Source organism: Astatotilapia calliptera, chromosome 13 (genome assembly GCF_900246225.1).
Source record: "Astatotilapia calliptera chromosome 13, fAstCal1.2, whole genome shotgun sequence".
In the NCBI taxonomy this organism is placed as follows: Eukaryota; Metazoa; Chordata; class Actinopteri; order Cichliformes; family Cichlidae; genus Astatotilapia; species Astatotilapia calliptera.
Window position 1 is genome coordinate 17,726,766 of NC_039314.1, and position 24,056 is coordinate 17,750,821.

At 39.5% G+C, this 24,056-nt stretch overlaps 2 protein-coding genes and 1 long non-coding RNA gene across 10 annotated transcripts in view; 1 reads left to right on the forward strand and 2 right to left on the reverse strand.

The window, feature by feature from the left end:
* Positions 1–587: 587 nt before the first annotated feature.
* LOC113034849 (protein phosphatase 2, regulatory subunit B, delta) lies at positions 588–6,046 on the reverse strand. The gene is made up of 10 exons (XM_026189952.1): positions 5,824–6,046; positions 5,552–5,626; positions 4,947–5,044; positions 3,261–3,426; positions 3,064–3,176; positions 2,799–2,976; positions 2,516–2,680; positions 2,097–2,266; positions 1,676–1,767; positions 588–1,517 (listed from the first exon to the last, which is right to left on the reverse strand). The coding sequence occupies exons 1-10, from the start codon at positions 5,828–5,830 to the stop codon at positions 1,238–1,240; spliced, it is 1,344 nt and encodes a 447-aa protein (XP_026045737.1). The 5' UTR covers positions 5,831–6,046; the 3' UTR covers positions 588–1,237.
* Positions 6,047–10,833: 4,787 nt separating this feature from the next.
* LOC113035528 (uncharacterized) lies at positions 10,834–17,977 on the reverse strand. The gene is made up of 3 exons (XR_003274355.1): positions 17,830–17,977; positions 16,094–16,229; positions 10,834–13,620 (listed from the first exon to the last, which is right to left on the reverse strand). It is a non-coding gene; the product is annotated as an uncharacterized LOC113035528 (long non-coding RNA).
* A 96-nt stretch (positions 17,978–18,073) lies between these two features.
* LOC113035527 (transcription factor COE3) overlaps positions 18,074–24,056 on the forward strand; it is a 65,932-nt gene continuing 59,949 nt past the window's right edge. For 3 of the 8 annotated variants that reach the window (XM_026191150.1, XM_026191153.1, XM_026191152.1), the window contains exons 1-6: positions 18,076–18,760; positions 19,050–19,206; positions 19,517–19,580; positions 19,848–19,903; positions 21,885–21,958; positions 23,634–23,702. In XM_026191150.1, coding sequence (XP_026046935.1) covers positions 18,630–18,760; positions 19,050–19,206; positions 19,517–19,580; positions 19,848–19,903; positions 21,885–21,958; positions 23,634–23,702 — 551 coding nt within the window. In that variant the 5' untranslated portion in view covers positions 18,076–18,629. Of the gene's footprint in view, positions 18,761–19,049; positions 19,207–19,516; positions 19,581–19,847; positions 19,904–21,884; positions 21,959–23,633; positions 23,703–24,056 lie in introns of all 8 variants that reach the window. The other 5 variants (XM_026191146.1, XM_026191147.1, XM_026191148.1 and 2 more) reach the window with 3 other exon arrangements.

The window sequence follows — 24,056 nt, forward strand, 5'->3', positions numbered from 1 at the left end:
ATAAGATCCACATTTGCAATATGCAGTTCAAATTTGGGTGACATCCCTAATAAATGAGTAAGGGCACATGTATGAGGCCTGTCTTAATGTCCTACTTATCTCATGATCCGGAGGCACTCTATCACAAACTGTATGGTGTGCAATTTCCTCCTCGGTGTTTTCATAGACAGCCACGTGTAGCAGCAGTATATGAGGACATAACTATAAAATAGGATTTACAAATAATGCACATGAGGTTTGTAAAACATTGGGGGACATAACTTGTAGCTGTCACTGATAGAAGTAGGTATTAAGGCTGCAGATTCCCTTTGTCCTGGACCCCATCTTGTGCAGTGTAGTTTCCAGCCTGCATCCTAAACATGAGCAAAAACTAGAACTTGAATCTCTTGACACAAACACGTTATAGGTTGTCTCCAACAGTGGTTCTCAAACTGGTAGCCCCGAATGGTATTTCCTTAACAAGGTTTTCTTGAGATCTGCTCAATAGACAGTGGTGTGACTGGAGATTTTTCCACCTCTCTACAACATAAAAACATGCAAAGCAATAAACATGTTTTAATACATACTTCTAAATTTAAAAACACGTCTGTAGATTTAGTTTCTTTTATTATGTGGATGACAAGGTGTACTTGAGTAGATACAGTCAGTGAAATTATGTCACCGTATTGACTGGGGTAAAATAAGAGAAGGGGGTGGGGTTTGGGGGGAGAAACATGTCCGCTTTTCCAAATTCATGGCCTTTTCCACCAGTTGTGTGGCCTGAATACATGACCAATGGGGGAATGTTACAGTTAGGCTTATTGGCCATTCATCCGTGCTTCAGAGGGCCCAAAAACTTTGAATTGATGATACAACCTTGACAAGACGTCATTTTTAAGTACTTCCAAGAGTTCTGTCGTTAAATTGTGAAATGAAGGCTTAAAATGTCAACACAAACACCAACGTTCAAGAGTTTGACCTCTAGGGAGTGCCGTTCTGTCAATTAGACCCGAACTGGGCTTTCTGGGTCAGGGGGGCATGTCGATTGCCCTGGTGCCAAAGGCAAAAACAACCTAAGCTCAGACTCAAAATAAAACAGGCCTATGGATCAACCTCCTGTGGCAAAAAAAGTAGACACGTGCTTTCAAATTCTTCACCAGGAGGACAACAAGGCTGTTTCTTCTTATACAGATAGACAAGTAGTAGGCTTAACTACACAGGTACGGTAAAAGCCCTATCCTCTGGAGCCCCAAATCTTCTAGTTGATTTTGTCCTGGAAAATGTACAAGTTGTTGGTGGCTGCCACAGCTATCACGTTATCTTTGGGGTGCCAGGCAGTGTGGAGGATCTTCTTGTTGAAGTCCAGGCTGTCCACGCTGATCTCGTCCTTCTTCCTCTTGCCACCGGTGGACACTTTACGTGGTTTAAGTGTGGCCCGTGGTTTGCTGCTCTCTCGGGATGCCTCCAGTGTGATGTCCCGCCGGGTGTTCCGGTCAAACATTCGAAAGAAGTTGTTGTAGGAGCCTGTCATGATGGCACTGCCGAAGAGAGTAAAAAAATAAACTCAATGTTTGAATTTGTTGCCGTAACACCAAAAGTTTGACCACCGATTGATATAACTTATAAGCCGGGAACAACATTTATAAAAACAGTAGTGAGTGAAATGCTTGTCCTTTGCAGCAGGAAGGATACATACCTGTCACTGCCATTCCAGCAGCACTCAAACTTGTCAAAGATGCAGTCGTTTTCATACAAAGAGCAAAGCTTACTGCGAAGATATTCATGGACCTGAAATGAAACAATGTAAAGGGAACTGTTCAAATCTTTATCTTACATAAAACATAGCCTTCTGCATATTTAATCCATGTTGCGAGGCTAACCAGTACCTATCAGCCTCCATTAGGAGTTTGCCTGTCATTTCTTGATAGACCATATCCCTATTTGGTTATTACTGACTTTAGGAAGTCTGAGTAAAATTCTGACGTATATCTGAAAAAGCACTATTTCAAGCCTTAATCAAAGTTGATTTAAAAAAAAAATAAAAACCAAGTCCCAGAAAAGATCACAAGTGTTAATGTGATTTAAAATTGAATCCCCAGAAAAGCATGTTTAAGCACCTGATACGTCTCCACTGGCCTGTTCTCCATGTTGAGGTCCCAAACTTTGACGGAGAGGTAGTCACGTGTCATCATATAGCGTCCGCTGTGACTGAACTTCACGTCTGAGATGGAGGAGATGATCTCAGAAAAAAAGGATCGGCTGCTGGGATCCTCTGGTTCCTCAAAGACTTAGAAAATAAAGGGAAAGGGCAAAGGGGGAAATCCTCAAATTCTTGTATAAATCTTATTAGCTCTTAATTGAATTACAGATCACGACAAAGAAATTAGATTAACAGGTAACAGATGCATCTTTGAAAAAACAAAAAAAACTAGACAAATTGTCAGACTAAGGTTAATTTCAGAAATCGCTGCACTTTCGAATTCTCTATTTTCCAGACAGACCGATGGCTTCACTACAATACGGTAGAAGTACTTACACTTTGAGTGCCTATCACAGAGCGCTGCCGCTCGCATGTCACACAGGCGGATGGTTCCTTTGCTACTGCTGTACACAAATACATTGCATTGATGTGGATGGCACTCAGCAGCTGTGATTACTTCTGTCAGTTCCTCCATGTTGGCGGGCTTGATGTCTACAATATCTGTTAGCACACTGTTAAGGAGCTAGCAGTCTTATATTTTACATTGATGCAATGCTATTAAAACTTTAAGACACATCTAAAAATCAGCTTTCTGATATATATATAAAAAAAAGGATACTAAAACTTCTGTCTGTGATTTCCAAGTGCCATAGATTTATTCTTAGGTCATCTGCAGAGAGGTAAGTTTCATGATCACTATTTACAGAAATGGAATTAATGTGATAGGTGTGCGCATTTGCAAAGATCCTCCGTGGGCTTGCTTCTACCATGAGATCCATTGGCATCAGTACTGGTACCTGAAATGTACAACAATCAATTTTAGAAAAGTTATCACATAGAGTCATGCTCAGAATGAGGCAGGTCTGAGGGACGGCTAAACACACCCGTAAAGAGGTGATTCTAAAGGGGTCTCTGAGTCGTCCGTCTTCGTCTTTCAGATTGTAACCTTCTGCTCGTTTATCTCTTTCACTAATTTTCCACAATTTGATAGTTTTATCTGGGGGGAAAAAGGAAAGGCTTTAGGAGAGGGAACATAGCGCTTCATTATCAACAAATAAGAAAAACAGAAAAAAGCTCTTACCGTTTGTTGAAAGTAGAAAGTGAGCAGCATTTTGTTGTGGTAGCCATCTTATTTTATTAATTTTTTCCTCGATTTCTAAACTTTTCAAATAATCAAATTCTGGCTCGTGACTCTGAAAAGTGCTATAGACGTTGTACTCCCCACGCAGGTGTGGACGATTCTTAGACTGAGGGGGAAAAGGCAACAAAAACAACACTGTAATCATGGTATTGTTTCTGGCATTAAAAAAACCCCCAAAACAACAGCAAAAAACCAAAAACAAACAAGATTTCATCATTACCTGTTCATATTTTTTGCATAAATATGTAAAAGAAAGCTCATTACAGAAAATAGCACAATCAACAACAAGCAAAATAAATAAACAAAAAATACATTTTCGGCCACTCAGTTATTTACAAGTGGGTAACTCCTTATATTTGATTCTGCATAGTAGACATTAGTTGGTCTTCCTGAGACAACCCCAAAAACCTATAGACCAAGTACATGTATAAACTACTACACTGTGGAGCCACATGTAGATTTTTCACAACAGTTCCATTATGGAGTACTGATGTAAAACACTATGATCATGGCATTGTGCTTTTTGAAATGCCCTAAACAATGTTTAATAGCACATTTTCATTGTAACTTTACCATATTTTCCATAAATGTACACTCATCCCCCCTCCGATGCTGACGGTGGATCAAGGAGACCAGCGCTTATGCTGCAGGCCTGGATGTACTGTCTACATTGGCTGTCTCTCACCCTTTACCCACCCCTGTTGCTTGTCATGTGTTTCTTTGGTGTATTAAGAGTTTTTTCATGTGCTATGTGCAGAGGTGGTTTTTTTTCTGTTCTCAAACTGATCTCCCTGTTGGAGCTCAGTCTGGGGGGAGTTATTTTTTTCTCCTTATCTTTCCTCGTGTTGTGCATTTTCCATTGTTATACCTCTCTGGCCTATCTTCCCCATGTGAGGTTTGTGTAATGTATGTATGGTCAGAAGGGTAAGACGGCGCTGGCAAAGGTCGTCAGCCTTAACCCAATTTCCTTCGGGGTCAACCTTCAGGATCAATAAAATCAATTCAATTTTATTGAATTGAATAAATATATGATTAAACTGAGAAAAACTAAGATAACACCTTCCCATGATAGTCTAGTACCTTAATATTTAACCTTAAAACCAAAATAAATATAATATCCAGTTTGAATACCACTCACACTTTGTTCCTAGCCAGTGTTTCTGCCAACTGTTTACTTCCTAAAATATGCATGCAGCCTTCAGTTCTTACATGTAGTTTTATTCCACATTACATTGTTCTGTGCTGTACGATGATGAATGCATCTTATGGTAAATGTGAGCATAACAAGACAAATTCATAGAAATTGTATTGTTGAAATGGATACAATAAACTTGGTCTTTTAGATGTAGTGTATCCCAGAGAGCTCATTCTGCTCATTTGGATGTTGCGTTTTCAGTGGGAGGCATTCATCCAAATGACTTCCTCAGTCTTAGCTGAGTGCAGGTTTCCCCAACCTTACAAACACTACATTTGCATGATGATCTAAACTGGTGCTACTGACTAACAATCCGCTGTAAGGTCAGTTTTATGATCATTAATATGCAAATACTGCTCAGAGAATATTTAATATCTATATACAACAACAGCTTCACTTCTGGAATGGTGTTACTGCTGTGTGATCCTTACCTCTTGTTCATGCTGAAATATCACTACTCTGCCTCCCTTGTCTCCAGTTGCCAGTAGCTCTCCAGAATAGTTGAACTCAACTGTTGAGATTATGTCAGCTGAAAAGACACAAATCGGTGTGAATCAGACCTCACAGCTCAGCTTCCGCACTGTAGTTGGGATGGCAGCTAGAATGCTACTGTGATGGGCTGCAGGCTAAGTCTGGTCCCACTGTTCTTATAGAAAATGTAAAATACCGATAACCACATAATATCACGTAGACCCATTAAGGTATGAATGAAAACAAGCATGATGTCACTCGACAATTTATGGACGCAGCACATTGACGTCACGGGCACGGTCGCTCCCCCTTTAATAGTTTAGCCACCAGCTAGCTCATAGCGAGCTAGCGACACACAGCAATCTACAAGGAAAGGGCGTTTGTGCAACTGATCCACAAACAGGTCTACACTAATCACGAGAGCAGTCTTGCAAAAAAGCACGCGCGTCCATCCGCCGTCAGCTCTCGTGCACCTCAAGTGAATCCCACAGAGAACCATCATCAGACCACCTAGCTAGCTGCCCACCACTGTAGCCTAGCCGCCGAGCTAACGTTAGCCACATACCTTCCGCAACATCTTCATCTATCGCTCCTTTTACTTGAGAGAAACACCACTGAAAATCATTTCCTCCTGCAACTCCTGCAAAAAGAAACCAGGGTTAGTGTGATTCCGGCTCGCCCTTCATCGGGCGGTAATAATGACCTGACAGTGACACAGTTTGACAACTAGCAACTTAGCTTGCCAGCGCTAACGCTGGTTAGCCAAGTTGCAGATTCAGGCCATCACACACACCAAGTGAGGTGGATCCTTTTCCCTTCCTTTAAAAAGTAGCTTACCCGCCATTGCTTCATTTAGCAGCTCTTGTTGTACACAGCTTCCAATGCCTTATCAACCAGTGCGGCGCGCTCGGGGAGATAGATAGCATCCACAATCAGTGTGAAGACTCGGGTCCAGATCTGTCAAGACCACGGAAATTATCCGTGATTTTTTTTCTTCCAAAATGGCGCACAGTACATGGAGAAATGACGTCATGCACACATGCCACATCCTGACTCCATCCATCCTCCTGAGCATCATATCAGTAAATGTGCATTTTCACTGGATTTTATATCCACCCAGCTTTGTTTCGATGAATTGCATGTTTTACATATATGGTTATTGAGGAGTTTAAATTCTATTTAGCTGCCCACTAATAAGCAGGACAAATACAATTTACACATCCCCGCCTGGTTATTTTCACTGTGACTGAAATAAACAGCTACACATGCAAAAACAACTAAGAAAATCTACATTTTTTTCAGGCATATATCCACAGAGCAAATATGTTTAATTAAAATGATTTGCATAGCAGCCCATGAATAAGAGTTAAACACATTTTGTTTGCATGTTAAACGTTTTTTGACATTTAAATTTTTTTTTTAAATTTTTCATATTTTACATGCAAAGTGTGATTTTGAGTAAAGCGTCACTTTGAATTATAGTGACAACATGTAGCACCTCAGCCTGTATTGGATGGTCAATCGGTGACATCTAGCGGCAAAACTGAGAAAATTCAGTTTACTTCGCATCCACTATATAGTTTTCAGTCTTTATTTTAGTCTGTATCCTTTTCTATTGTTATATTTCTTCACGAAGATAAAGGTAAAAAGAGTCTGACAAGTCCAGTGAAAACAAATGCAAGCCAGTGTTATTAGAAAGAAGCCTGCCACTCAAAGAATCCAGAATTTAAATCTATGAGAGAATTTCACAACAATGTAAGTGAGCTTTTAAAATTAGTTTTATTGGCTAAAACTGGTAATTCTGCACATGCAATTTCAGTTTTCTATGACCAAACAAAGGTAACTTAGATAATGGTTCAAAGTATATTAGGTTAATTTGATATTATTTCAAATACTCAGTGTGATTTTTTCAAGCTACAAAATAATGTTTTAGGTATTTTACACAGAACCAACAAAAAAATATGCTGTGTATTTATTTTTTAAATAGATTGTCTGCAGTGTGATGTAGTGCATACAGAAAAAACTGCCGTAGATGATGTATTTTTATTTTATTAAATACATATGGTGATATATATACACAGTTCAGTGGATAAATGCCAATAAGCAGATATGAAAAAGCATAGTCTAAAGCTTGTTTTTATTCAGCTATCATAGCGTGTGTTTTTGAAGCCAACTCATCACTTGCACTGACTTGAAGTTTGATTATATATATATATATATATATATGTATTTTCCCCATAGTTTATATTTGGTTTTTGCAGCTGCACATTGTCCAGGAGGTGGCAAGAGAATAAAAACGATGTACCCTCGAAGACCTGGGCCAAATCCCACCAAAACCTTCTCCCAAGCTACACATCGTCTCATCACTCACGCAGAGTCCCACGGGAAGAAGCAGAGCAGAGGCCTGGAGGTTAGGAAGACTCTCTCACTCCCTCACTCTCTTTCTCAGTACACCTATATATCTATATTTAACTATCTATACAGGTACAGACATATCTATATATTTGTCTGTAGAGATATTTATACAGATATAGCATAAAATTAAATGTTCTTATAAGGTGTTGGGTCAACACCTGCCACCAGAACAACTGCAGTACTCCTTGGCATTGATTCTGAAAGTTTCTGGAACGCTACCAGAGGAAATACTTTGATCTATCTATCTATCTATCTATCTATCTATCTATCTATCTATCTATCTATCTATCTATCTATCTATCTATCTATCTATCTATCTATCTATCTATCTATCTATCTATCTATCTATCTATCTATCTATCTATCTATCTACATGGACTGCATTGCACTTTTCTTGCTCACTCAGTTTAACATTATTCCACATATGAATACATAATGGGTGTAATTTATGCATTTTCTGAAAGTGCTGTCTGAAATGCAGTTGACTAATGTCAGTTTACCAGAGAAACTCTACAGCACCAGCTTGTGTATTGATCTCATTTGCAGTTAGTAGATGTGAGGGCATTAAGCTTTAAATTAACAAAAGATGGTCCACCAGTGTTTCATAAAACCATCATTATTTTAACAACCGCTTAAACCTTTTAAAACACCCTTGACTTCTACGTGTCGAGCCCTGTGCACCAAATGGGTTTGTTGTGTTTTGTACTTTGATTGCTTAAATGTTTGACTAAGTGGACCACTGTGTCAGTCATTACTTTGTGAATACAGTACAAACACATCATGATTTGAAAGCAGTAGGTGTGTGGGTGTAGACGCCACACTGATGTCCAAATCAGAATGAAAAATAGGGCTTTTAAAAAATTAAAGAAAATGCTGAATGGCGATTTTTCGTTAATTTAAAATGTCTCTTTATAACGTGTTATACATTGAATTAAACAAAACTGCTGTCCCGATAAGACTGCATTATTAAAAGCAAGCAGTTTCTGTTCACCATCATTGCGTGAACATGTAATGCCCGAATGCAGCCTAATTTATGATTTAATAAACTGTACAGCTTAATCGTTGTGTGCATTCGAAATGTTCACGTTTGTACGAGTCGAGCGTTGTGGCTGTGACTATGTGTGTGAGTGTGCTGCCGTGCCGTAGCTTCATCAGGTATAAGGAGAGGTGTTGACTTTATTCCGAGCCTCCAGTAACACCACTGACTCTGATAGTTCCCCATCCCTGTGGGAATTCATTATAAGACAGCTAGAGGCTGCTTGTGGATGGTTACTGTGCTGCCCGTATGTTAACTTGTCGCTATCGCGCAAGGCAAACATGTGGTGCAGCTGCTTTCTCTGGCTGTGGGCAACCTGGAGAGATTGATTGGTGAGCCTTCTGTTTTATCCAGGATCAGGGCCACATTCAGTAGACATGGTGCCTCCGGAGAAGCAGCCATTTTCCCCAGAAAATATGGCTCATTACCAGCACAGACAAAATGAAGGTATATTGACTTTTTAACATCTTACAACACACCTATTCCTGGCCCGTTTAACAAAAAGCGTTTGTTATCCTGGAAATCTTTACTTCATCTTATTCCCATGTTACTGAATACAAAACCAGCGCTGATTTCAACATGAGCTAATCATGCCCAGGTTTAGTTTGCCAAAAATCACACACATCGCAGCTACTATCCTCACCTATTTCTCTTTGAATTTACACACACAGTCATGAACATAAATACCCATGCACATTCATTTTTGCCCGGCACGCACAAACATACCCTTCCCCCACATTTGGTCAATCAGACAGTTTTTAACACAAACCATTGGCCAGTGGATGTGTCTGCTCTGCTCAGGGGCATAAGCTCTGTCCAGACCCTGAGTCCTAACACACACACACTCTCGCTCTCACTCAAACACACACTCTCACACACAAACAGCAAAAGACAAACACAATCAATTATTCAAGACTCTTGTTTTGGCTCATGTGTTTTTTCTTATTATTTCTGTTCTGTTGTCTCTATAGTATCCTCTGGCAACCTAACAGCCAGGAGGCCAGATGAGTGAGATATGAGGCCTGATGACTTGAGGTCTGTGTATGTCTTTGTAATTTAGATGGCAGAGTATAATTTGCATGCACAGCCTTCAACATCGTCTCATTGTCTGAAGGAGATTATCCTTGCGGCTTGCCACAGCCGCGGGTTGTCAAAGACCTGGCTTCTAAGACAAACCTTTGTCTCCTTGTTTATTTCCCCTATGAGTGGAAATTTTCAGTGTGGTCATTTAGTGTAGCTGAAACTCACACTGAAGCACACAAGCGATCAGTGAAAACAGTACACCATCCTTTATCATAATCACAAGTAGCCCTTAAGCCCTGTACCTTTGCATGTACGCTGCAGTATGTAGTGTATGTTTTACATACAGGGACTGTCATTCTTCAGTGTGCAAATTTGTGCACTAGATGGCACTATGGCACTTATTATTCAGTGCCAACAGATCATTTCCATTTTGGAGGGTGTGTGTGTGCGTGTGCGTTGGTGACAAAAGTGATGATCACAAACAGCTTGTTTTCCCAGACACGATGTTAATGCTATCATTAAGAACCCCATACCCACTCTTTTTTATTTATTAACTCTTTTGACCTTTAAGCAGAAAACACTTGTTGTTGTGCATAAATCTTATGTGAAGTATTTTTGAAAAATACAAAACCGGACTAGTGTTGTTGACTAAAGTTTGTGTCTGCTCTAACTTGACACATTCAGAGATTTTTTTTCTTCTTAGGGCTCAATTGAGCGGCAAACAACTCTCCTGAAACAATCAAAACAGGAAAGAAGCACATTGTAGAGATGTATTATATGTGAATCCTTGCTGCGATGATGTCCTTGTAAGAGATCGTATTGTAAATAAGATGGGTTAAATTGCACTTGTAGCTTCCTTTCAAATAGTCAGGCTACTCTCGAGGGGAGACAAGAGAGCGCTGCAGACTCTACCTCTAATAACGCTAGACAATGAGATCCCAGCTCATAACATAGGCCTCCACTATATAGAACAAGTAGTGGGGGCTTAGCAGCTAATAAAGTGGCAAGTCTTCAAATCCATGTCAGAAGAGCAGAGTGCCACGGGGACCTTTCATAACACTTGTATGTGCAGGTTCCAGTGCAGTGTAAAGGTTACACATCCACATTGTACTGATCTAACCTGATGAATTGCCTTAAGCCTCACAAATTTCAAGGCTGTGTTTTTTATTTAAAGAAGCAGAACTGAATAATTCTCCCACTCTCTAAAAGCTGACAGGTGAAGACAAGAGTGCGGAATGAATGTTTGAGATGCAATACAAAATCGACTGTGTGCACTCTTCCTTATTAAAGCGCACGAAGCAGAAACACATTTAAAACTGTTCAGTTTAATTTGAATTTGCTTTTGTTTTATATCTGATAAGCGTGTTGTCGACAGAGGTAATTTTGCTTTTCAGAATTATAATACACATCGGTTTTGTTAATTGAATCATGCTGCCCTTTGAGTTCACAAAACACGGGCTCAGTAATTAGCCTTGATTGCCTGGTCTGTGTTTCAGAAATTGTCGCTCCCGCTTTCTCTCTAGTGAACCTGTCCTTCACTTGAGCACAGACACTCCTTCAGCATTTCCACCCACTTTGTTTGTGAGTCTTTGATCCACAGTATTCCAGTTAAAGTTACACCCATGTGCTGCAAGTTGAAACTTTCAGTATTGTTGCTCAGGGGAACCTTATACCCGTGGCGCCTTCTGCTTTTGTCCTTCCCTTTAGCAACAGAACTCTCCTATGGTCCTGGACAAAAGACTACTCACGACACCATTTTATGATCTCTGTGATGATACTGTTTCCTTCTCCTGCTTGCACGTTGGCTTGGTCTGCCCATTATAATCCAAAATGTTTATGTCAGGAAACATCATTTGGGACTCTCCCGAGAGACAATTGTTGATTTGGAGTAAGGGATGAGAAACTATAAAAGAGACGCCCTTTATTCTGAGATGCGACAAGAAAACCAATCAGTATTTTCTCCATATTCACAATAACATAAAAGTATGAAAAAACAGATGCTGCCAAGTTCATAATTGAATCATAAAACCAAAACTCTAATTTATGTTTTTCTCTTTTTTCCAATTATATTGCTTCAGCTGGACTACACTATACAGCAATTATCAGACTGAGGATGATTGCGTTTGTGCACATACGTAGCATGCATATGAATTTACTTTTGTGTCGAGTTACACATGCATGCTAAGTATAATTGACACAACATTAAAAAACATTTTCCATAACAACAACACAATCTGGCGCGTGAAACACTTAAAGGCAAGACCAACAAATACAGTATATGAAAGTAGAGAGTAAAGTGCTGCGATGTCTTGCCTCTCCAGTCTGTCTAATCACTATGTGAGTGAAACATTCATGGTACACTAGATCAGTTCAATATTTAATTTCTCAACAAAGACTACATGATGGAACAGATGCTCAAACTTTGTATGTTTCTCAGGAGAGCAAAACTCACTTTCATGCAGCTATTGAGTACAGAGATTCTGATTGTGTACAGGCTTTGTGTTGACTTCTTTTGGGCTCTTCACCTATGCACTAAATGTACAGTGATGGCTAAGAAGATGCTCAAACATATTAAGTGTGCACAGTGAGTCAGTGTTCAAACCACAGACTGAATACATCAATTGTTTACATCCAGGGGCACTGGAAAACTCATGCGTGGAAGCACATTAGCGATGCACCAAGGTTGCCCTTTGCCTTTATGTCACATTTCAAGTGAAAATTTGACTTGGCATGTTTACATAGGATTTCTTCATCTCCCTTTTAAACCCCTATGGGCAAGCTGAAGGTGAGGGGAACTAAGATTATTATCCCCCGTTTCTCTGAGGAGCTTTTCTTTATGCACACCCTCACAGATGTCGACATTTGGTTAGGCGGTGTACATAGAAGCCCCAGATTATCTAGCGCTCCAGGAAGTCTGTTTAGCTAAAGTTAGGAGTGGTTACTTTCCTGCACCTTTTTAATTTGCTCTGGTGTTTTGTAAGCTAGAGACCCCGCTACTTAGTCATACATCTGTGTTAAACGGGATTCAGGAGAAAAATATCGGTGATTGAAAATTGCTGTCCATTCAAAAACCAGGTCTTAGTTGTACTGATGTTCACATCAATAAGCTCCACTTGTGCAGATGTAGACCTAGTCACGGGAAGCGTAACAGATGGTGTACTATATGTCATAATGCTATAAAATCCAACAGGAATTGACAATTGAAATCCCACCCCAGAGTTTGCCTCTTTTAGCTTTGGCATAATCTTCTCAGGATTTCAATTGCAAAGTCAAAGAGAATAGTCTAGCACATGGGGACTAGTTATCTGGGGCAAATACGGTCTAAGGTTGACAATGCAAAGGCTATGTTTATGTGCATCACACTTGCTATACTGAATGTTTCCCAGAGTGCAAGAACATCCTCCCCTGAATTCTATTCCTCTTCCCACGTCCCAGTGCTGCCGTGGAAAGTAGGCCAAGTGAGCACCAGGGCGTTGCTTTTTTAAGATGATCAGTTTGTCAGTGTGTTTTTGTGTGTGCTCAGGACGGCTATTCATGTGGCTTGACTCTGTAGAACAAAGACCAGCATTATACAATTTGCAGCACTTCCAATAGCAAGGAAAAGGGAGAGGTTGGAAAATAGGGACAGGACAAGTGTGGATGAAACAAAGACAAAATCTGGCTTGTACTCTAATTCATTTACTTCCTCTTTTCCACCTCTTTGTTGCAGCAAAAAGGTCCCTTGCCAGTAACACTCCTCTGCAGGATCATACTGTACTCTGGCTGGCATGGATTATTTTTAGCTATTGCTGTGCAGCTTTCACCTTGACTCCCTCTGTCTTGACATCATAATTAACATTTCTGTTAATAGTAACACAGTCCGATATTAATAATCTGACTAAAATCAAAATGCATTTGTAGACTTGCCAGTTGCCATCAAATATGTATCTCCTTTATAATGGCAGCCCCTAAAGGAGAAAAATGAATTAGAGGCACTGATGCAACATGTTGAAAATATATATTTTGATGTAAGTAACTTGAGAATTATTAGTCTCTTGTGGGTGAGGTAGTATCACTGTGAGTTGGCAACACCTCCATCCTGGGGTCAACAGGCAAATTAAAGGTCTCTGGAGTACTGAGGGAAAGGCTGCTGCCTCTTTGGTCATGCATGCACAGGCGCTCTAAAAAAAATAAGAAAAAAAAGGAACAAGGTTAAAGCTGATGCCTCCTCTTTTGGAGGCCACTTTCCCCGATGCAACATGTGCCCACATCATACTTACTGATGAGGGTTTTTTTTTTTAAACTGACCTTTAAAGTCGGATTTTTGCACCCATTTTTCTGAGTGTCACAGTCTGTTTGGCAGTAGGGCGCCTATATATTAAGTTAATATGTTCCGATTTAGAGCTGAATAATCAAATTTGCCTCACTTCCATCATCGCCACTGAGAAATGTGAGGCGGCGTGATAACTTTTTTTTTTTTAAATAAAGAATTTTAGATAGGCCTACAAAACAGTGATGGACACAATCAAGACCAGGGCTGTGTTAAGAGCGAAGGTATCCTGGGTATTTGGTCATGTGTGTTTTGGTCTAAATTTCCAGGGGATATTTTAGATGTTAATAGCCCTGAAGTGGTCTCGGTTTCTTATTTAATTTCTCTCGCCTTCTTTAAATGTAATTCGCCCACAGACTGCGCCGCGAGGCTCTAAACCGCGCAGAAACTCTCTCATCATTTCCACAGCAGAATGGAAATGCAAATTGTGCGCACGGGCAATGCCCTTGACAGAACTCACCACTGCACACAATTAACATGAACACTCTGACAGAAGTTAGTGACGAAACGTGAGGTCACACCAGCACATTGTCAAATAATGTTTATTTCAGACACACAATAAACACATCAGAAATAATAATAATAATAATAATAATAATAATAATAATAATACATAAAAAACGTTCTTTCCTTAATTTTTTTAGCCCTTCAAATATCTGTTATTTTTTCTTATTCTAGTGTGCGAGATGACAAAGAAAAATAAAATTTTTTTTTTTATTATTTTAAAAATAATTCTGTTGCTTTTTAAAATAGTACCTGAATTTGAAAAAAGAAAATGTAGCTCGTGGGGCAGTGGGGAAGCAGTTACATATAAACCAAACTTGAGATTTTGCTATCTTGTCACTGAACAACACAGCTGCCTCATATCGACTCCATGATCTCAAGTGTAACCAACGAGGGGCGCTGTCCGTCTATTAGCTCCAACTTGACACGAACAGCCTTCATGATTGATCTCATCACTCTTGGCCGTTTGATTTTTTTTCTAACTACAATAATTAAAAAATATCGTGAAAACCATGTTTTAATATGAGATATCGAATTTTAGGCGTGCATTTATTAGGCCGATAAGTTGTAATAACTAAAGTTTGCACTGAAGGTTTTTTTTTATATATATATGTGATGCGGAATCAAGCTATTTGGTAATTTAATTAAAACTGATGGGGGAAACTGATATAAGTGATGTGTATTTTTTTTCCTCCCTACTCATGAGAAAATTGTCAACGCACAAGCATCAGCTGGAGTTAATCTTTTCTAATTCAGCTACAAGTGACAGAAATTTTAAACAAAGGCTGTAGGCTGAAGCTCCCTAAATTAGTTTTCTTTGCGCGGTGTAACTTAAATTTCAACTTCAAATATTTTCACAAAATATTGTAGCTCTAAACAACGGAACAGGCGATGTTAGCTGTAAACAGTAAGTGGGCTGATTGCCTATTTGTTCCGTATGGAATTTGGAATAATGCCTAACTGTGGGCGTACTTGATAAATATTTAATCGAAAAAAAGAAGAAGAAGGAGAAGGGGGAAAAAGATCACTTTAAAACAACCTCTGCGATAAAGCCGTGAGGAAACTTGCTTGGTGGGTGCTAATAAAATTTCCTTCACTTCGCTTTTTACCAATCAATCCATTAGGAAACAATGCAGGTGAGCATAATGAAAGTGTTGTCCCAATAAAGTGCATCGATGGACAGCTGGGCAGCGGCCGGCTGATTGACTTTGCCTTGACATCTGGGAGGCCCGCTGGCCCCTGGCACGCGTATAGGCTGATGTCGCCATTTACATGCAAATTTAAGGAGATCATGAGGGCCTCGCCCCGTAAATTCACACACACACACATAGACACACGCACACAAAAAAGAAGACGTCACCCTCGTCCCGTCGAGACGGGAGGTCTTCTAAAGTCACCCTGTAACATTTTTTTTTGAGTGGAAACCACGCGTCCCGAGGAGTTTGGTTTTATATCAGTGGTCAGGTCCAAATCTTTGGGGGTTCACTCATTGTGATCACTGAATAGAAAGAGTGAGATAACAGGGCCCCCGTGTTATCAGCCGGTCATTTATACGAGCATTCAGGCTGGCTTAATGCGGCCAAGATGAAATAGTTTGCAATTGTTTCCCCTTCTCTGTCACCCATCACTTACCTCTAGCACGCTGTTGAAAAAAGTGGATTTAAAAAAAATCTCTTAAGGAGAGTGGGGGAGGGGGTGGGTAATAAAAAGAAAATGTGACTGAGATGGTCTAATTCCACGCCCGTGCAAAGTTTTCATGCATGCAACCACTAAAACAAACGGGGATCAACATTTCTTTTATTTTGATGCTAACATTTCACCTAATGATGGAGAGCGCATTTTCCACGGTGTAAGCCCACCACGCAGATGATCCCACAGAATGAGCTGAGACGGATTCAGGCTCCGCGCCTCAGTGTGTGGAGCAGCTGACTCCCTCTCTCCACGTCCAGATGGCTCCTGCACACAGATTTGCATTCATTTTCCTTTAATATCTTCTGAAATAGCGGGGCAGCTGCATTTGTTGTCAAATACGGTTTAAAACTCCCTTTCAGGACAGCATCGTTACCTACGTGACGGGTGTGGAGATCCATTTTCCCTCTCCAGTCAACAGTATCAGATCTAAGAGGATTTGTCTCAAAGTCTCCTAATTTGATAATCAGATTTAAATCGCCTCGGTGCGTGTAATCAGGGGTTAAGTTCTAATAAGCGACTTGAAACTGTGCAAAAAGCACAGTGAGTTCTGTGCAAAAAAGATATTTGCAATCTCGGTAGAACAGACAAAACATTTGCAGCACGCGTCTCGATTTGTTTCATCTAAGGGGGAAAAATACAATTAACAAAGAGCACCCATTTGATTTCATTCTCATATCCTCCCCTCCCCACAAATTTAAACTTTGAGTTCTCTAAAAAAAATAAAAAATAAAAACAAAAATAAAAAGTTTAAAAAAAAATCTACAACCTGGTTTTGTAACTGGGCAATTTGGCAATAGATTGTGTAGAGGTGAAAGCAACAGCTTATAATTCACTTATCTTTGGCAGCAGCTATTAACCCTCTGCACCAGCTAGATAGATTGCTCAGGATATAGCACACATCTCTCTTCCTCGCACCCTCCCCTCTCTCCTTCATCCTCTCCCCCCTTTCACCACTAATGAACCGAATTGCTTGCTTGTCCCTCTCGGACGGAGTCGGACATGTAGGCAGTTGGCTCTTTAAAAATGATTAAGATGTTTCTGATTATTAGGTACATGGCGTGCATTAAATGCGGAAGACATAGAACCATGGATTTCCCGAAGTTTGTTTAATGTCATGAGACACCGACTCTGATTTTTAATCTATAAAAGAGGTCAAAAGACCTGACTTTATCTGCAGTAAATGGCACCGCGATGTGACTGATTTGTTTTGACATTAATAACAAAGATGCTGAAAAACTCCGTCTGATTTCCAAACTTTGCTCCCTTTTTTGGATTTTGTGCGCAAAAACTAAAACATAAAAAAAAAAACCTGCCCGACTGCCCCAGCGAAACAAATGAGTCAAATACCTGTTGTTAAAAAAAATGATCAATGAAAAGTTAATGTAAATTAAAATATTTATAATCATGTGTGATTTTATGATTTCCGCGTTGTGTTAATTACACCTTAATTACAATAACATAACCCACAGCACGCGATCACAATACGAAATAGAATATATATCAATTTTATGAAGAAACATAATCTGCTCTTATTGAAATATGATTTATGGCCTTTAATCTCACAGACACTGAGATGCTTTCGATACGTCAGTGAACAAACAGTCTCATCAAGTCAATTTGTAATGGTGTTAACAAATTTAATCGAATAAATATATGAAATGCTATTAATTTTAATCCATTATAATAAAACTAATCACGGAAATTGCAATCGGTAGGCCAGCTAAAAATAATAAGCACTGAATTCCGAATAATTGTTATGTATTATTATTATGATTATTTTATTATTATTATTATTTTCCTCCTCATTATGTGTGATGGTTACACCCGGTTGAATTTTCCATATCATTAAAAAAATCAAACTCACCACATATAGGGCCTAAGCAAGAGGAAAAGTGGAGCGAATGAGTGTTCTCAAGCTGCTGCACTATAGGGCTGTACCCGTACAGTGGAGCGCCACTGCCTGACAGGAACCGTCAGAGCTCCATATATGGTCAAAACCACGCCCCTTCAGCGTCATATTCTGACAGCGCCTCTCCCGTGGGTTTAGAGTTTTGGCTCCCGGGAAAGATTTCAGTCCTCGGGGAAAGAGGGCTTAGTTTTGCATGTTCCCATCCATCCTGCACGACGCGAAAGGGCCCCTTATCCACCTCTCCTGTGTACTAGGAACACCTCCACTGGTGATCAGCCTTTGCCTGTGTTTGTCTTGTGGAGAAGCAGCAGCACCTTTTCAGGAGTGGGTTTTTTATTCAACAAGAAGTCCTGAAGGTTTTGGATGCGGTGCTTCAGGGATGTGGGCACTTTGAGAGCAGCATCACCCACAAACACAAACAACTGCCATCGATTTTTCTGTGAATAGCACAAAAAAAAAAAAGAAAAAGAAAAAAAAAACAGAGGAACAATAGCAACACAAAAAAATCTTGTCTATTGAACAATTCACTTTTCCAGTCTGTGGATACCGCTCTAACTAAGTACAGCACTTTGAGAATTGTTCACATCGGACGGACTGAAGAGGGAGGCAAGACCTGTGGACCGGGTTTTCCCTCGCAAGTCTGAATCGGCTCTCGCTACTTATCCCGTGAAAAAAAAAAACCCTGAAGGATAACACGCTTGGACGTTTATTTGCCTAATTTCGCAGGAGGCTCTTTTTCACGCAAATTGTCCTAAATGTTTGGGATTCAGGAAACTATACCGCGGGGTGGGACGACGATGAAGGAGGAACCGCTGGGTGGACTGAACTCGGTCCGCTCCTGGATGCACACAGCTGGGGTGGTGGATGCAAACACAGCCGCCCAAAGGTACGCATGCCAAAAAGCATCTGATTTTTCTCACGCATTCCCTCCTCATCATATCGACCCCTCAATCCCCTGAATACTCTGTATCAATTACGGTCTCCCAATAAATGCCCCCCCTTCGGCTTTCCCTTCTTTCATTACATCAGATTACCCATTATTGTGACAAATCAAGAAATCTCCCCCGTACTCAAGCGTGCTTCTGCATCTCCAATGTTTCCATCAGCTTCTCCATCATCTAGTATCCCCGGTGTCCGGTGCTTAACCGAGATGGTCTCTTGTTTTCTCCCCGCAGCGGTGTCGGCTTGGCACGGGCACATTATGAAAAGCAGCCCCCTTCCAACCTCAGAAAATCCAATTTTTTCCATTTCGTCCTGGCGCTGTATGACAGACAGGGTCAGCCCGTGGAGATCGAAAGGACAGCTTTTGTGGACTTTGTGGAGAAAGAAAAAGTAAGCGGTGTATTTTAGAATACATGCACCTCTCTACATAATCAGCACATGTATCGAAATTATGTACTCAGAAATGGGCAATGGGTTACTAAGGGGAAGTCACGTGTAATATTGATTTTCTTTAAAAAGAAAAAAAAGGAAAAAAGGAAAAATTCAATTCCTTGATGACAGAGGGTCATTTTAGCATCTAAAGCCGTTTCTCTTCTTTAGCACCAAAACTCTGAATTTATTTTTAAACGCATAGACATGTGGTGGTGATGGGCAGTTGTTTTTCTGATTGCTGATTTTCACAAACTGTTGTTTTCTGCAGGAACCAACCAGTGAAAAAACTAACAATGGGATACATTACAAACTACAGTTATTGTACAGTAACGGTGAGTGAAACTGTCTTTAATATTTTTTAAAAACGTGAAAATCTATCAGTGAGTTTGTCTGTGTGCGTAAAACCACATGTAATAATAATAATAATAATAATAATAATATTATAAAATTATAATCACTATCTGAACTCTTAGATTTTAATGAAAAGTTTTTTTTTCTTTTGTCTCTTTTTTTGAGGGTTTTATTATTATTTATTTTCATAAATTCATTACCCACAATTCCTTAAAAATGTAAAAGTGCTCCTCTTTTTCTCTCCCCAGGCGTCAGAACAGAACAGGATCTTTACATACGGTTAATCGATTCCATGACGAAGCAGGTAAGCTGCTGCTGTTACACTTGTTTCTGCGCACAGTGCAAACTCCACGGTTCACAAGTGGGGGAGGAAAAAAACATTTAAAAAAAGCCAAACAAAATCTTAACATGGCGTGTAAATCGTCACCCCTGAGATACATAGACACACTTCTCGGTTTTCTAAAAAAAAAAAAAAAGAAAAAAAATCTGCTTGCAAAATGCAGTTGTGGCACAAAATAAAAATCAAATTACAGATGGAATCAGAAGAGACAGCTTCCATTTTGACTGTTTACGTTTGACCATATCATATTGCAAGACCCTAAAGTCAATTTCTCTTCGCCAGAGTTGAGTCTTTTTTTTTGTAGGTTCAGTTTGTCCAGCATTAAAATTTAAACACTACCTCTGCTCCATATGATCCGATTTGACTTTTCCTGCAAAGAGTCAGAGGTGACGGTCTAAACATTTTTTTTTTTTTAAATTGCTTTAAATGTTATATTTATAAAAATAGACATTTAAAAAATTCTGCTCAGGTGTAAACACGTGAATGGCTTTCATAGCGTAAAAATAAACCCCCAAAAATGCTTATGAGTATTTTTTTTGTTTTTTTTTTAGATTACCGAACTTAATTATGATTAGGGAAAATAAAATTAGACGCCACGCTTTCGTCTCTCCATATCGTGTTTTATTATTAAACAGAGGATTTAGCTAGAGCCTCAGCCTCCTGAATAGAGCCGTGAAGCCTGGACCACTGGTCACAGACAACATTCCTGTGCGAATGATCCGAGTCAATGACGCAGAACAAGCAATTTATGGATTTCTGTTTCTACAGCTGCAAATAGCCACATAAATCAAACCAATATAGATAATCGCCTGGTTCCCCCGAAAAAAAGAAGAGAGGGGAGGAAAAAAACCCCACAGCAGGTCAAGTAGGACAGCTTTTAGAAGCGAGAGAGAGTGATGCGACCTGGTTCAGATATGTCACTTTTTCAAAGTCATTCTTTCCTGTTGGCATAAAGAGAGTCAGGGGCAAAAAATACAAATTTCATTCTAGGCAAACAGAACGTAAAAATTAAATGCAACCTATCAGGTTTTTTTTTTATTATATATATATATATATATATATATATATATATATATATATATATATATATATATATATATATATATATATATATATATATATATATATATATATGTAGATTTTTTTGGCATTATGTGCAATATTTTCTTTATAATTTGTTGCTTTGCTTTGCATTTACACTCGGTGCCGGTTCAGCGTACGAGGGAGTAAAGTGTCTATCCTTAGAAATGGTAGAAGGAGGGAGGGATCGAGGGAGGGAGAGAAGAGCGGCAGAACTGATAGCTCCACGCCATCTGTTTCAGCCAATGCTCAAAAATTACTCAACCGTACCGCCAGACACCGCTTTTTATCCACAGAAAGATCATTGTTAGCGGCTCAAAATAAACAACAGATTGCCCATTAACACTTTCCCCCAAATATCCCCAGATTATAAGCATATTGATGACACTTCTATTGGATCTCTCCTTATGAAAATCCCTCTGTCTCCCCCCCTCTCTCTCTTCCTCTGTCTGTCTGTGCCACATATTATCCAGATTAATAAAAAATACAGTTTATGATTATTATTAAATATATGGATTGCTACTTTTATTTTTATATAAATTTTTACTATTGCTGCCACAAAAATGTAGAAGCAGTTGATATTTGTGCATTTTTTAATAGTTAAATTTAGACAGTCATTTATGTTTATAGAAATCAGTATAATTTACAGCACAGGGGAATGCTGGGATTATTTGAACCACATTTCCTATTCAGTATTTGGTCTCATCTGTTATATTGTGTTGCTCTAACATCACGTGTGTTCATGCCCTGATTTATTTTGTTAAACAGTAGCCTAATTATTTGCCAGTTCAAGAGTTTTCTTGATGTGTGTGTTGAAAACGACGGCTGTGTTTTCACTTTATTTCCATCTCATTTTGTTTCAAAGGCCATAGTTTATGAGGGTCAAGACAAGAATCCAGAAATGTGCAGAGTTCTTCTTACTCATGAAATTATGTGCAGGTAAGCGTTATTTTCCTGCTCTGTCCATTTTGCAGATTCAAGCAAAAAGTAATTCCCTCCCCTTCAATAAGTTTTGACACTCATGATGTGATGCAGCGAGCCAAAACTGTCCTGTGGTCCTTCAGCAGCCACAGAGCGAGAGAGAGCTGCTGTCATTTCTAACTTTGATATGATGTGATTCAACTTTGATATGAATATGACAGTGAAAATGAACTGTCTTTTCCAGTGAAGGGGAACTGAATGTGTAATAAACACTCAGTGACAAAGTACATAAGTTGTGGTTTTGTTTTTTTTAATCTTTTAGTTTGTTTTTATATTTTAAGAATTATATATAAGCATGCCAGGGACAATGTGTCTTCTGTTATGCATTAATGCTGCATGCTATGCATCTTTTTTTTTTTTGTACTCAATTCTCAGTTGATCCCACCTGTCAACAATGATCAGCAAGCCTTTTAGTGTCATTTAACCACATAAATCTCCACTCATATTGCGCTGCTATTCAGCGGTGTCATTGATACTAAAAGGAAAAACGCCTTTTGTTGTTATTGTTGAGCTCAGCATGAGCTTTGTGAACATTGAATTCGGATACTGTCGGTTAACCGCTCCTTTGTTGCACCGGTGCATTGTTCAAGTTACTGGTTGAGAGCAAGTGCAGCATGAGAGCTGAGAATGATTTGTCTTTTTCCATGCATAAACTCATCACTCACGCTCAATTTATACAAGCATCCATCACTTATTTGTGACACATTGAATATGGTCGTGCTCGAGAGGTAATATATTTTTTTTTCCAAAGGGAAGTGCATTTTGCTGCTGAATAAAACAACTACTACAACTGCTGCCTATTATCACATAAGAAGATATACATAACGAGAATATTCTTTTGATATATTATCTAATTAAAGCATATTTTATTTTAGCCGTGTAATAAACTAGTTTTTGAATTATATATTTTTTCTCAGTACTTTGCAGCCATAAAACACTTTTTTATTATTGCTTCTAGAAAGTCATGTAAATCAGGGATATTTAAATAGCGTGTGCTTGACTGACAGTAGCTTTGCACAAAATCTTTGTTTTCCCTTTCTGCACCATATGGCATAAATCAATCTTATTCACATATGTTTATATGTTTTCATTTCAAATGGAAGCTGGGATGATGTATTTGTTTATTTTTGCTGTTTTTTTTTTTATTCCAGTCCCAATCAAAGAAGTGAAAGGCAGCTAGCTATAGGCTTAGGGAGGAGATGGTTGAAACATGTGGTGGAAGATAGATTAGTGCTTTTGAGGCCATAATTGATAAATGCCCCGCAGAAATATTGGTTGAGGGTGGCACCTTGCATCTCCCTCAGAAATAGCAGCTTGGCAATTAGAGGTAAACAAAAGCTGAAGCTGTGAAAAGTGACTCCCCTGCCTCCTGGCCCAATCCCCACTCCCCTCCCCTCCAACACTAAGCCAAACAACACAACATGTTGTTTTCACCATTTTTATCAGCCATCAGCATCAATGGAAAGGATAGATTGAGTGAAGGAAATCTCATGGTAATTTTTACCCCCCATATCAAAAGCACTCAGATACGCGTAATACGTGCATGTTTTTTTTTTTGTGCATTATTTATTTATTTGTATTTATTGTGCAAAGTATCGCTTGCCCTGTAACACACTTTTCTATGTTTTTGTAGCCGATGCTGTGACAAGAAAAGCTGTGGAAACAGGAACGAGACTCCCTCAGACCCAGTGATCATTGACAGGTAGGCCGTGTGCAGCTTTTTCCTTTTCTGTGTTTGCGAACAGGGAATGAGTAAGTGAATGAGTGAGCGTCAGACTGACTAAATGCATGAGTGACTGAGTGGATGAGCAGGCACACGGATGAGCTAGTGAACAAATTAGTCCCCTCCCGCTGTACCAGACGGCCCAGTTGGGCTGACTTGCATCTTACAGCCCACAGTGTGGGAACTGTGGGTGACTCTGTGTGAGTGGCTGAGGGGTGTCTTTCCCAAGTACCTGTGCACTGAGGGGCGGTCACCACCTGGATAGGGTTTGTTCAGTCACAGGTGGTTCAATCACTAGAGGATCATGCTGGGAATACACCTAATTAGCTTAGG

Coding starts and splice junctions, on each gene's coding strand:
- LOC113034849 (XM_026189952.1), bottom strand. Junction 5,045..5,551: donor AGATGAAGATGTTGCGGAAG/GTATGTGGCTAA, acceptor GTGTCTTTTCAG/CTGACATAATCTCAACAGTT. Junction 1,768..2,096: donor GGCCAGTGGAGACGTATCAG/GTGCTTAAACAT, acceptor GTTTCATTTCAG/GTCCATGAATATCTTCGCAG.